This window comes from Sinocyclocheilus rhinocerous, unplaced genomic scaffold (assembly GCF_001515625.1).
Source record: "Sinocyclocheilus rhinocerous isolate Xijiao unplaced genomic scaffold, SAMN03320098_v1.1 scaffold3864, whole genome shotgun sequence".
Taxonomy (NCBI): Eukaryota; Metazoa; Chordata; class Actinopteri; order Cypriniformes; family Cyprinidae; genus Sinocyclocheilus; species Sinocyclocheilus rhinocerous.
Genome location: NW_015656594.1, coordinates 314,699 through 326,103, shown reverse-complemented (window position 1 = coordinate 326,103; position 11,405 = coordinate 314,699). Strand labels below are relative to the sequence as shown.

Here is an 11,405-nt window from a genome sequence, read left to right as displayed (position 1 = left end):
TTTTTACTTTAAACCGCATAAACACATTTCATTACACCAAATAATACTCCATACTCTACTTTGATCCTTCAAAGAAATGAGTGAGCGCCATTTAAAACATATAATACGCACCGTTGCTTGGTATTGAATTATAGCTTCAGATGCATGGTATTTTCATTTGTAGGGCCCTATGAAATCAGTTTTATTGTTCACTAATTAAGTTTTTTTCCAGGTTTTTTTTATTTTTTATTTTTCTGGATGGTTATATTAAATTTTAATCAAAAAGCATGTCTACTTAACTGAAATCATTAAACTTGTTTAACAACGGTTTATTAAAAATTAAAGAAAAATTACATTCTTAAGGCCCATATTCTGTGCTTTCCATTTAAATGATCTGTATTCCATTTTAATGGTTTAATCAAAAACATATCTAATTAATTGAATTCATAAAAACAACTTAATTTATTAATTTGTATACAATAGGGGTGTAACGGTACACAAACATGACAGTTCGGTATGTACCTCAGTTTTAATGTCACGGTTCAGTACAGTTTCGGTACAGCAGGGAGAAAAACTAAACATAAAATTCTTTACTGAACAAATTGCTCTTTCTTTAAATAAATTCAGTTATAATTCAAATTTTCTTCAGGATAAAAATCTACCTCATCTTATGCTCTAAACCAGGGGTGGGCAAACTTGGCCCTTCCAGGCCACTTTCCTTCAGAGGTTAGCTCCAACCCTAATCAAACACACCTGAACCAGCTAATCATTGTCTTCAAGTCTACTAGAAGGCTACAGGCACGTGAGTCATATCAGGGTTGGATCAAATCTCTGCAGGAAAGTGGCCTGGAAGGGCCAAGTTTACCCATCACTGATCTAAATTATAGGGAGCTCTTTTACATCACTATAAGGTTATAGTTAACAACAGAGCCCAAACTTAAATTTAATTACTATTTATACAACAATAGGGCCTTATTAAATTTTTATTTATTTATATTTTAGAAATTCTGTGTTGTGTATTTTAATTTTTTCTGGTAATCAAATGATGGCAAAAACATTAATCTATCTTTTATTCCAATGAAATTAAATAAACCCTATAATTTTGTACATTCAAAGTGCTACACACCAGAAGTTTACTGTATAACGAGGAATGTCAAGGAATTTGTCCAAATTTGAATGAATAAATCAAATGCATGTCAGTACACTTCAATCAGACTGCGTTATGGACTAGTGTATGTGAATATTAAATGGCAAAAAATACTATTTACTCGGAATTCATAGGACCCTATGAAAAATTGTCTTAATATAGCTACTCCTTCTTCTTTTTCTGAGTTTTCTTGAAGCACTTCCTGAAACAGAACATGCAGCTTTTGACAGTCACAAAAATAACAGTCACTAGAATGAGAATGAGAAAGCCAATGACATCCAGAGAATGATACTGAATCCAGTTCAGCTCGTGGGCTGCAGGTCTGAGATGCGCTGCCCCTTTATGTCTCATAACAAACTCAGTCCAGAACACAGCCAGGTCCAGAGGCTCAATGGGACGGTCTCTGTGAATAGCTGAAAGCTCTGTCATCTTCTCCTTGTAGCTGTGGAGTCAAAGATGAAGTATGTTTATATTGTGTTGCAATCAAAAGGACTGCAGTTCTTAAAATAATCTACACATTTAACAATGATTCTCACTCAGAAATTGCTAGTAAATTTAACAAATAATTACGAAATTGCATTTTTTTTTATATAATACATACTCCAATATTCTTTTATACAACTTTGAAAAATAATTTTTACAGTCTAATATTCCACTCTGAGTTCAATACTATTTCATGAATATAAACAATTGCATCAGTGCATAGATTGATTTCATGCAGAGGCTGAACATTTTTCTTATGTTTACCTTTTGTCATTGATGACCTTTCTCAATGCAACCAGTAGTTTTTCTGAGGTCAGATCATAGATACTCAGGGTTTCTGCAACTCCTCGAGACACTAAGCGCTGAACGTTATCCCCTTGGTCTCCAAACAGAGGAAGCATCACCATTGGCACCCCATTACAGATTCCTTCATAGATTCCATGTGATCCACCATGTGTAATAAAAGCCTTAACCTTAGGATGGCCTACAATGTAAAGGAAAACACATTCAGTGTATTAGTGTGTTAGCAATTGATTTTGTAGTCAATTATAATATGGCATGATAATTCAAACATCATGTATTCGTTGACTCTTGTCAGCAATGCCAAAAAAATCTCATTTCTATAAATAAAACGTCTCCCAGGAGGGTTAGAGGGTCAAAGGAGAATATACACATACCCAAGAGATCATTTTGTGGCAGCCACTTCATCAGTTTGACATTCTTTGGAGCATTTTCAGGGACTGGTCCAGTGTACCTCCATAGCACCTACAAATAAAAAAAATCATGAAGGTTAATAATATGCAGCCATGCAGTCCTGAACATATGATGACATGCATTAATATGCAGAACATTATTTTGTTTCACAAAAATATATGGCTGGCCTTACTTTGACCCAACATGACCCTTACTCAAACATGATCATCAAAATCAATCCTCACTTACCCTCTGAGGTATCTGCCTGAAAGCCTCAAAGAACTCTCTGGCTTTGGCCTCGGGTAACTGTGACACCATGGAGCCAAGAGTGAAGACCACAAACCCATGCTCTCCAGAACCATTCACAAAATCCTCCAGCTCCTGCACAGAGAACAGATGTCAGCACTGAACACCGGTATCATGTTCTAAGGACATAATGGAGCAAGCTTTCACTGTAAACTCCCCTTTTCCTTCCTTCCTTTTTTTGTTTTGCTCATACAGATACCCCCACATGAACTTGCATATTCAAACTTGTTCAAAAGCAGCATACTGCAACAATTAGCAATGCTTTTCTTTGACCTAACACTCTGAGTTCAATTGTTTTAGTTATTAACATATAAATAGATCTACCTCTTGGTAAAATAATAATTAGCTCTCTTTTCCTTAACAGTGCACAGCATTACAAAAAGCCTTTCCCCTGGTGCTTCATGCTGTAAACACATAGGGGCACCTCACTTCCTCTTAAAGATTATAGAGGAATCTTTAAGAGGAAGTGTCGAAAGGAAAAAAAAAAGTCGAAAAACCTTTTTTTCGAAAAAAAGTCGAAAGGAAAAAAAAACATTTGCCTGCAAGTAAATTAATGCTTCTTTAGAAAATCATGCACAATATCTAAACTCTTAAACAGACTCTCCAAGAGTTACAGTGTTTAATGGAATTTTACACATCTTCAGAAGTAAAGACTATGACCATAGTGGACTGCAATTAGATATTTAAACATTGTTCATGATTGTGTAGGTTGGCACTCTTCAACAATGTCAGTACAGACAAGCTCTGAGTAACTGTAACTGTTTAATAAACATCATGTGATGTAACATCTCTTTCAAAGTACAGAGTACATCATAAATTCATGGCATCAACATGGATTATGTCATCTTGACCTGGACCAACAGCTTCTAATTTGACCAACAGCTCTAATAATAATAATGGATAATATTTTAAATACATGTCAGGGCTGTACGTTAACTTTTTTTTCAATCGCACACCCCTAACTACCAAGTATAATCAATCTCACACACACAAACAAGCACAACGAAATCACTTCACACTATTAAGCGGCTGTGTTATGAACATGCAAAACTGTATTGCAGGCGTGCTACAGTGGTAAATGTATTCATCGCACAGACCAGTTTTTTCGTAGCACGTGCACGTTTTTTTATGTCGCACTGTACAGCCCTGCATGTCTAAATAGCCTACTGCAAACATGGCCTAAAAGCTTTAACTGCTCAAAGTTTTAAACTGATGAATTTGCATAAATAAATGCTATAAATTTCAGTCAACCAGTCAACAACTGAGAATGACTGTGTTCATTAACATCTTACCTTTGTCAGTGGACCCTTCTTAGCACAGTTGATGCCCCCTATTTGGACCATGTTTGGCATTTGTGGTTTGGGGAATTCAAAGGTAAAGTCGTATCTAAAAAGCCAGACTGCACCGTGACTTAATAGCTCTTTGTATGTAGTGTCCTTCTGCAGATATCTACTGGCCAGTTCATCAGTGCCAGCAAACAGTTTGCGGCAAAGGAAAGCTTCAAAAACTGTCATAAGCGTGTTTTCTACTCTTTGATGGAAAGTCATCTTATCCGAGAAACCAGTGAAGAAGCGTGGGACAAAAGACGGAGGTGAGGGGCACTGGGTGGCTGCCTCGTCAAGCAAACAGGGAATCAATCGCAGGAAGTAAACGGAGGGAATCAAGAACGAATCGGCAATGATTGTGCCACAGGGCAGGAAAGGATCAGTGAGCACAACATCAAATCCTGTTTCGCTAAGACTCTTCATCAGGGACTCGTCATACAGCAGCCCTTCACAGGCTTTCACCTGCATATTCAAGAACTGAATCAGGTTCCCTACATTCTCAAAAATATCAGTCAATTTTGGAGGCTTCTCAAATGCATTCTTCTCTATGTTGTCCATGTTGGCCTTCAGATCATCAAGGGTGTACGGCACATGAAAAGACTTAGTGGTGTAATTACCAGACTTCCCAATCAGAACACTGGTTTCAGGAACCAGGACTACCATCTCATGTCCCCTCCGAGAAAGCTCTTCCACCAGGATCTTCATGCTCAACCAGTGGCTGCCATCCACTGGCACGACAAGCACCTTTCCAGCCTGCACGGGCTCCGAGGAGAACAAGCATAGCAAAGCTAGAAGCCCCAGAGCGGGAACAGTCAGTGCTCTCACCATCCTTCTAATATTCATACAGCAGACAACAGAAATATGATACATTTAAGAGGGCTGGCAATGTTTTCAAAAGAGGTGGGGCCTCAAAACTAGACGAAAGGGGAGTGAGTTTTGAATGGTCACTGGCATGATTTAAATGAACCAATGAACTCAGACTTTTACTCTCTGTCATGATATCATTGCAATGCAGTTTAAAGTCTGACAAGTGGGTTAAATGTAGCCCTGAGTTAATTATTTCAAGAGCATACAAGCATATAAGAACTGTCATAGGAGTTATCTAGAGATAGCTTTGTTCATACAAAAGAGGACCAAACCCGATTATATGTCAGTAACACTTTACAATAAGGCTCAATATGTTAACATTTGTTAATGCATCAGGTATCATGAACTAACAATGCACAATAGTATTAATAAATTAACAATGGTGTAGATTAATATACTAATGGTAAAAGGTTTTTCAATAAATATCATGATTTTGGGGAGCTGTGCAACATGAACCTGAGCTAAAGTAATTCTATTAAACTTTTTGACCTTGACACACAGTCATGAGGGTCTGCAAGAGTCATGTCATGCGTTTTATCTTTACCTTTGTCAGAGTTTGTTAGAGGTTTAAGTTATTGCTTTTATCTGTACCTTTTGACATATATAGTGGCATGCTACTTTCAAAACAATTCTGCAAGTCACAATGGTTTGGCAGTAGGATTACTTTACATATTGTGCAATCTCAGTGATTATTCACAGCTCCTCCCTATACACATGGGAACACATGGCAGTCACACAAAAACATGATCTTACAAATACGAGGGCTGGGGCGGTCAAAAGCACTCCAGTCTGATTGAAAGAAAGTGCTGAGAGAAAGATTACAGAGCACATGTTTTTACACATGAGGACCTGTTCCCTAGTGATGTTACACTCAACACAGAAGCTCCGAAGCTTGTATAAAAGACCCCCAAAAAACAAACACATTTCACACCAAAGGAGATGGTCCTCACTGCAGAACACAAGATCCAGGGGGCGTGGATCCAGATCCAACTCCTCCCACCTTACATATACCTAAACCTACCAGTCTCCACCCCCTGATCCCTAAACCCACCCATCTCCACCCCTTAGATGTGGATCCAACCACGCCCCCTGGATCGTTGTTCTGCAGTGAGGGGCTGCTGGACCAAAGCACTGTATCAGAGCTTGATTCGTTTTGCCAAAAGCACATGATCTATGACGTTTGAAACTTCGTTCGTCTGAAAACCACGTGACTGCTTCAGTATCTGGTTCAAACGATGCGAACCTCAGCGCCGTTTCCTTTACATTATATCACTTTATAATGCGTTAGCATTTTTTTTTTCAATATCGTAATTATTAAGCTCAAATGAAATAACAGGACTGAGGCAGAGTTATAATAGACAGATCGCAGATTTAATTTATGAATTTATGTTTCATTTATTTTTCTTATTTTAGTGCCATCACAGTGTAATGGTCATTGTCAAACTCATTCATCTATGTCGGTGTAATGATTACACCGACACAAATGAATGACTTTGACAATGACCATTATTTATATAAAATAAAATAAAATATAGAATCAGTCGTAGAACCAGATGTGAAACCAGCGGCTGTAATGGAACACAGAAATTTGGAAGGTGTTATTCGATTTTATGACAACATAAACCGTGTTGAAAAGCTTCGAGTGATGAACCTTTTTCCAATACAATTGTGTTGAAAGCTTCACTGGTTCAGAACGCTTCACTTTGCCATCACTACTGTTCACTACTGAATCCTTCTTGATTCATTGGCAAAAATTGCCTATTGTAAAGATAATGTTGCAATGGACAAAGGAGCTGATAATTAAAATACTGACAATGGAGGAAAAACAATATGTTGAAACCAAGTCTAAAGCAAAGAAATGTGTTTGACAGTCTAACATGATGAGTCTTCATACTTTCATGATGCTGGTGGAAAAAGTCAGATATTTACCAGTGGCTCTAGCAGGTCTAAAAGTTTTTATAACTACAACGAATTAAATGTACTTTTCAGTGTTGTCATGAATATGCATAGATACTTGCTGCTATCATAAAGCACAGATTCAGAATGTGTACATACCATACTTAACATCAAATCTAGTATCTATCTCCTTTTCTCTGGTTATAAAAAAATTGTATATATGAAAGATGAAAGAATGTGGCTATTTCTATATACTTTAGTGTCACCTACTGGCGCATCTAAGCAATCTGCAGAAAGACTTACTGAAAAATCCCCACCATTAATGCACAGACAAGCGTAATTGTACAAAAGTGAAAGGTCTCAGTGCTTTTGGACTAAATTGCTGAATTTGAAATATCGTACAACTCTTACTATTTCTGCTATATAAAGATATAGCAGCAGAAAAAGTAAGAGTATAGTAAGAGTATAATACTACTAGACCTACTAATATAGTAGGGTCCAGCATATGCCATCTATAGGCATCAGCAACAGCTTCTCAGCCATACTTGTAGATCTTTAAGAGTCTTTTAAGTGTTCTTCACAGATATTATTTTGATAACCTTGCTTATCCCGTCTTACTGGAAATTTACACATTGCTGGTTCTTTTCTATTCCAGGATAACTACAGAGATTAAGAAAACAAGTTGTTGTTGTTGTTTTAATCAAATTACAGATACAGCACTTACTAGTATAGTAAGCTTATTAAGAACAAAAAAGACTCACTTGTGACAGAGGTTTAGGTTTTTGGCTAACTGTTGCTCCAATCATGACCATGTTTGGCATCACTGGACGTGGGAATTCCACAGCAAAGTCGAAACGCAAAAACCAGAGAGCTGCACGGCTCATGATCTCCATCATTGATGTTTTTCTCTGAAGTACATGTGAGGCAGTCTCATCTGCACGAGCAAACATACGTCCACAAGCCATGGGCTGAAGCAGAGTCCTTACCAGGTTCAGATTTCTTTGCCAAAGATTCATGTGGTCAGTAAAGTGAGTAAAAGCTTGTGGAACATAAGAAGCTGGAGCTGGACATTGACTGGCAAGAGTATCGACACCACAAGGATGATTTATTAGCATATAAATAGCTGGAACTGAGAGATATTCACCAGCTATAGCTCCAACAGGCTCAAATGGATCTGTGAGAATTGCATCAAAGTTGTAGTCTTGCAGTTTCTTCATCGAGTCCTTGTTGAAGAGCAGACCCTCTGTGTTCCTCAAAATAAACATCGGCAAAACATCCAGTGAGATGATGAATGACTGAAACTTGGCCAGGTCTGTAGAGATATCAATGCTCAGAATTGTGTTTAACTGATCTGCTAAGTTCGCTTCTAATTCAGCCTTGGTGTAGTTCACTGGATATGTCAGAGTGGTGGTCTGCTCTGAAGGACCCATACTCAGACTCGCCTCTGGGAAGACAACCACCACTTGGTTTCCTCTCCTCCCCAGCTCCTCTACAATAGGCTTCATCCCTAACCAGTGACTGCCATCTGATGGTATAACCAACAGTTTCCCAGCTTCAGCTGAACTAGAAAGTAAAAGACCCAAGAGCTAACCACAAGCTAGCCATTTTATCAGATGTGTGAAGGACAGTGGCAGTTGAAAGAGATTAAGGAAGAAATACACTTCAGAGTAACCACACAGGTTAAAGTACCATCTTAAAATGGGTGAGGACAAGGTACATAGGGGTGGCAATATTTACAGATAGTAGAATGTGCTCAGTCCAAATATGGCACTGAAGCATATGTGTCTTAATCACTAATAAATGTTTGTGGATTATTCATATTTATCCACACAAGAGAACTTCCCATGGAAAGTGTCTGCCCAATTCACAACACGTGTGCACTTATGATTTTGTTCTTATCCTTGTTCCAGTAGATTTTGAGTATTCTAAATTAGATCTTGGTTGTCCTGGTGCTGTTTAATGAACATTGTGTGATGTAACATGCCAGGGACAGTAAACGGTAAAAATGCTCTTTCAAAGAACACACATCATGTTCTAGTATTACTTCACATAAATTCAAGAATTCATGGCATCAAAAGGACCAGGGTATATTGACTTAGACCTACAACTCTAACCTGTCAGGCTTAGGGCAAGGATTACATAGCAGGTAAGAGTAGAGTAGTCCACTCTAGTTTTCAGAAAATGCAGTGAACAATATTTTGCTTAGGGTCTAAATAGCCTCTGCAAACCCTGAAAAACTTTCATACTGATGAATTTGCACAGAATACAAATCCTCTTTCTGATTTGACCATGAAAATGCAATAGTGCTGATATAGGAATCCAATGGTTTATTAGTACAAGTATTTTTATTTAAAGCTTAAATTGTAACTAGCAATAAACATTTACAGTATGACAGCAGTGATTAAATCTATGTTAATGTTAATTTAATAATATACTATTGATCATTGTTAATTCATTAAAACTTGAAAATGTTAGCAATAATCTACATTGCAATAATCTTGATATGAATACAAATCCTCTTTCTGATTTGACCATGAAAATGCAATAGTGCTGATATAGGAATCCAATGGTTTATTAGTACAAGTATTTTTATTTAAAGCTTAAATTGTAACTAGCAATAAACATTTACAGTATGACAGCAGTGATTAAATCTATGTTAATGTTAATTTAATAATATACTATTGATCATTGTTAATTCATTAAAACTTGAAAATGTTAGCAATAATCTACATTATATTGCAATAATCTTGATATATATATATATTCACACACATTGCATTAACTGTAAAGTCTTATCAGTAAGTGCATTACACATTTTATATAATGTCTGTGACAATGTGAAAGATTTGCATTTTGTGAACCAGACAACATAGAACAACTGAGAATGACTGTGTTCATTAACATCTTACCTTTGTCAGTGGACCCTTCTTAGCACAGTTGATGCCCCCTATATGGACCATGTTCGGCATTTGAGGTTTGGGGAATTCAAAGGTAAAGTCATACCTTAAAAGCCAGACTGCACAATTACCTAATAGCTCTTTGTATGTAGTGTCCTTCTGCAGATATCTACTGGCCAGTTCACCAAAGCTGCCAAAAAGTTGGTGGCATAGAGACTTTTCTAAAACTGTCATAAGTGTGTTTCTTACTCGCTGAGGGAAAGTCATCTTATCTGAGAAACCAGTGAAGAAGCGCGGGACAAAAGACGGAGGTGAGGGACACTGGGCAGCTGCCTCATCAATTCGACAGGGAATTCCTCGCAAGAAGTAAACGGCAGGAAGTGAGAAGGAATCAGCAATGATGGTGCCACAAGGCAGGAAAGGATCAGTGAGCAAAACATCAAATTCTGTTTCTCTTAGACTCTTCATCAGGGACTCGTCATACAGCAGCCTTTCACAGGCTTTAACCTGCATATCTGTGAACCGCATCAGGTTCCCCAAATTTAAAAAGATATCAGCCAACTGTGGAGGCTTCTCAAATGCATTATTCTTTATGTGGTCCAGGTTAGCATTCAGTTCAGCAAGGGTGTACGGCACATGAAAAGACTTAGTGGTGTAATTACCAGACTTCCCAATCAGAACACTGGTTTCAGGAACCAGGACTACCATCTCATGTCCCCTCCGAGAAAGCTCTTCCACCAGGATCTTCATGCTCAACCAGTGGCTGCCATCCACTGGCACGACAAGCACCTTTCCAGCCTGCACGGGCTCCGAGGAGAACAAGCATAGCAAAGCTAGAAGCCCCAGAGCGGGAACAGTCAGTGCTCTCACCATCCTTCTAATATTCATACAGCAGACAACAGAAATATGATACATTTAAGAGGGCTGGCAATGTTTTCAAAAGAGGAGGGACCTCAGAACTAGACAAAAGGGGAGAGAGTGTTGATATCACTTGATGTCACTGCACTGCAGTTTAAAGTCTGACAAGTGGGTTAAATGCAACTCTGGGTTAATGGTTTCAGGAGCGTACTACTGTCATGGGACTTATCTAGAGATAGCTTTATTCATACAAAGGTAAATAGGACCAAATGTCTGCAACAGGTTAATCATGCTTTTGGGGAACTGCACCACATGAACCAAACTAACTTGCCTTTTTATAAAAAGGTAAGCTTATCTGATATTTAGAGGGTCTGCAGGGGTCGTCTTATAGAGAAGAACTTCCGTTTTGTGATGACTTGAATATAAGCCTTTAAAAAAATTATTTTCAAGAATTTTATTCTTTTCATTTTTCATTATGATACAGCACAGTTGTATCATCCTGACATTTTTTGACTTTATGCCTCCAAAAAATATCAAAATGAACTCAAAAACTAAAAACATTGCCAGGTACATTTCAAGTCACTGTATGTATGAATTGCATTTTAACTGAATAAATTAAATAAATCAATAAAAATAAGTAAATTATGTAATTTTAACAAACTAAACCAAGTATTACATTCCAATCCAAAAACCAAGGTGCTTTATTTCATTTGAAACATAAATACTAAATTCTGTAGAACACTGTGTAAATCAAAGTTCATTAATGCAAACTTTTAACCATTTATTTTTGACCACAGAATGAATATACGCTTGAAGATAAAAAGTCAAACACAATCTGCCTTCAGAGACTGGCCTATCACCTACTATACATATAAAAGCAATTTTGACCAGTTAAAGGGATGGTTCACCTTCAGCTGCTGGTCTCCATTGACTTCCATAGTATGGAAAAAAAAC

At 37.5% G+C, this 11,405-nt stretch overlaps 2 protein-coding genes and 1 pseudogene across 2 annotated transcripts; all 3 read right to left on the bottom strand.

Moving 5' to 3' along the window:
- Positions 1-1,008: 1,008 nt before the first annotated feature.
- On the bottom strand, positions 1,009-5,078 carry LOC107720327 (UDP-glucuronosyltransferase-like). Its single transcript, XM_016528009.1, has 5 exons — positions 3,901-5,078; positions 2,552-2,683; positions 2,287-2,374; positions 1,874-2,093; positions 1,009-1,568 (listed from the first exon to the last, which is right to left on the bottom strand). The coding sequence occupies exons 1-5, from the start codon at positions 4,801-4,803 to the stop codon at positions 1,289-1,291; spliced, it is 1,623 nt and encodes a 540-aa protein (XP_016383495.1). The 5' UTR covers positions 4,804-5,078; the 3' UTR covers positions 1,009-1,288.
- Positions 5,079-7,312: 2,234 nt separating this feature from the next.
- Positions 7,313-9,014, bottom strand: LOC107720330 (UDP-glucuronosyltransferase 1-5-like). The gene is made up of 2 exons (XM_016528010.1): positions 7,683-9,014; positions 7,313-7,604 (listed from the first exon to the last, which is right to left on the bottom strand). The coding sequence occupies exons 1-2, from the start codon at positions 8,199-8,201 to the stop codon at positions 7,437-7,439; spliced, it is 687 nt and encodes a 228-aa protein (XP_016383496.1). The 5' UTR covers positions 8,202-9,014; the 3' UTR covers positions 7,313-7,436.
- A 579-nt stretch (positions 9,015-9,593) lies between these two features.
- LOC107720329 (UDP-glucuronosyltransferase 1-1 pseudogene) lies at positions 9,594-10,542 on the bottom strand (annotated as a pseudogene).
- Between the last annotated feature and the right edge of the window lie 863 nt (positions 10,543-11,405).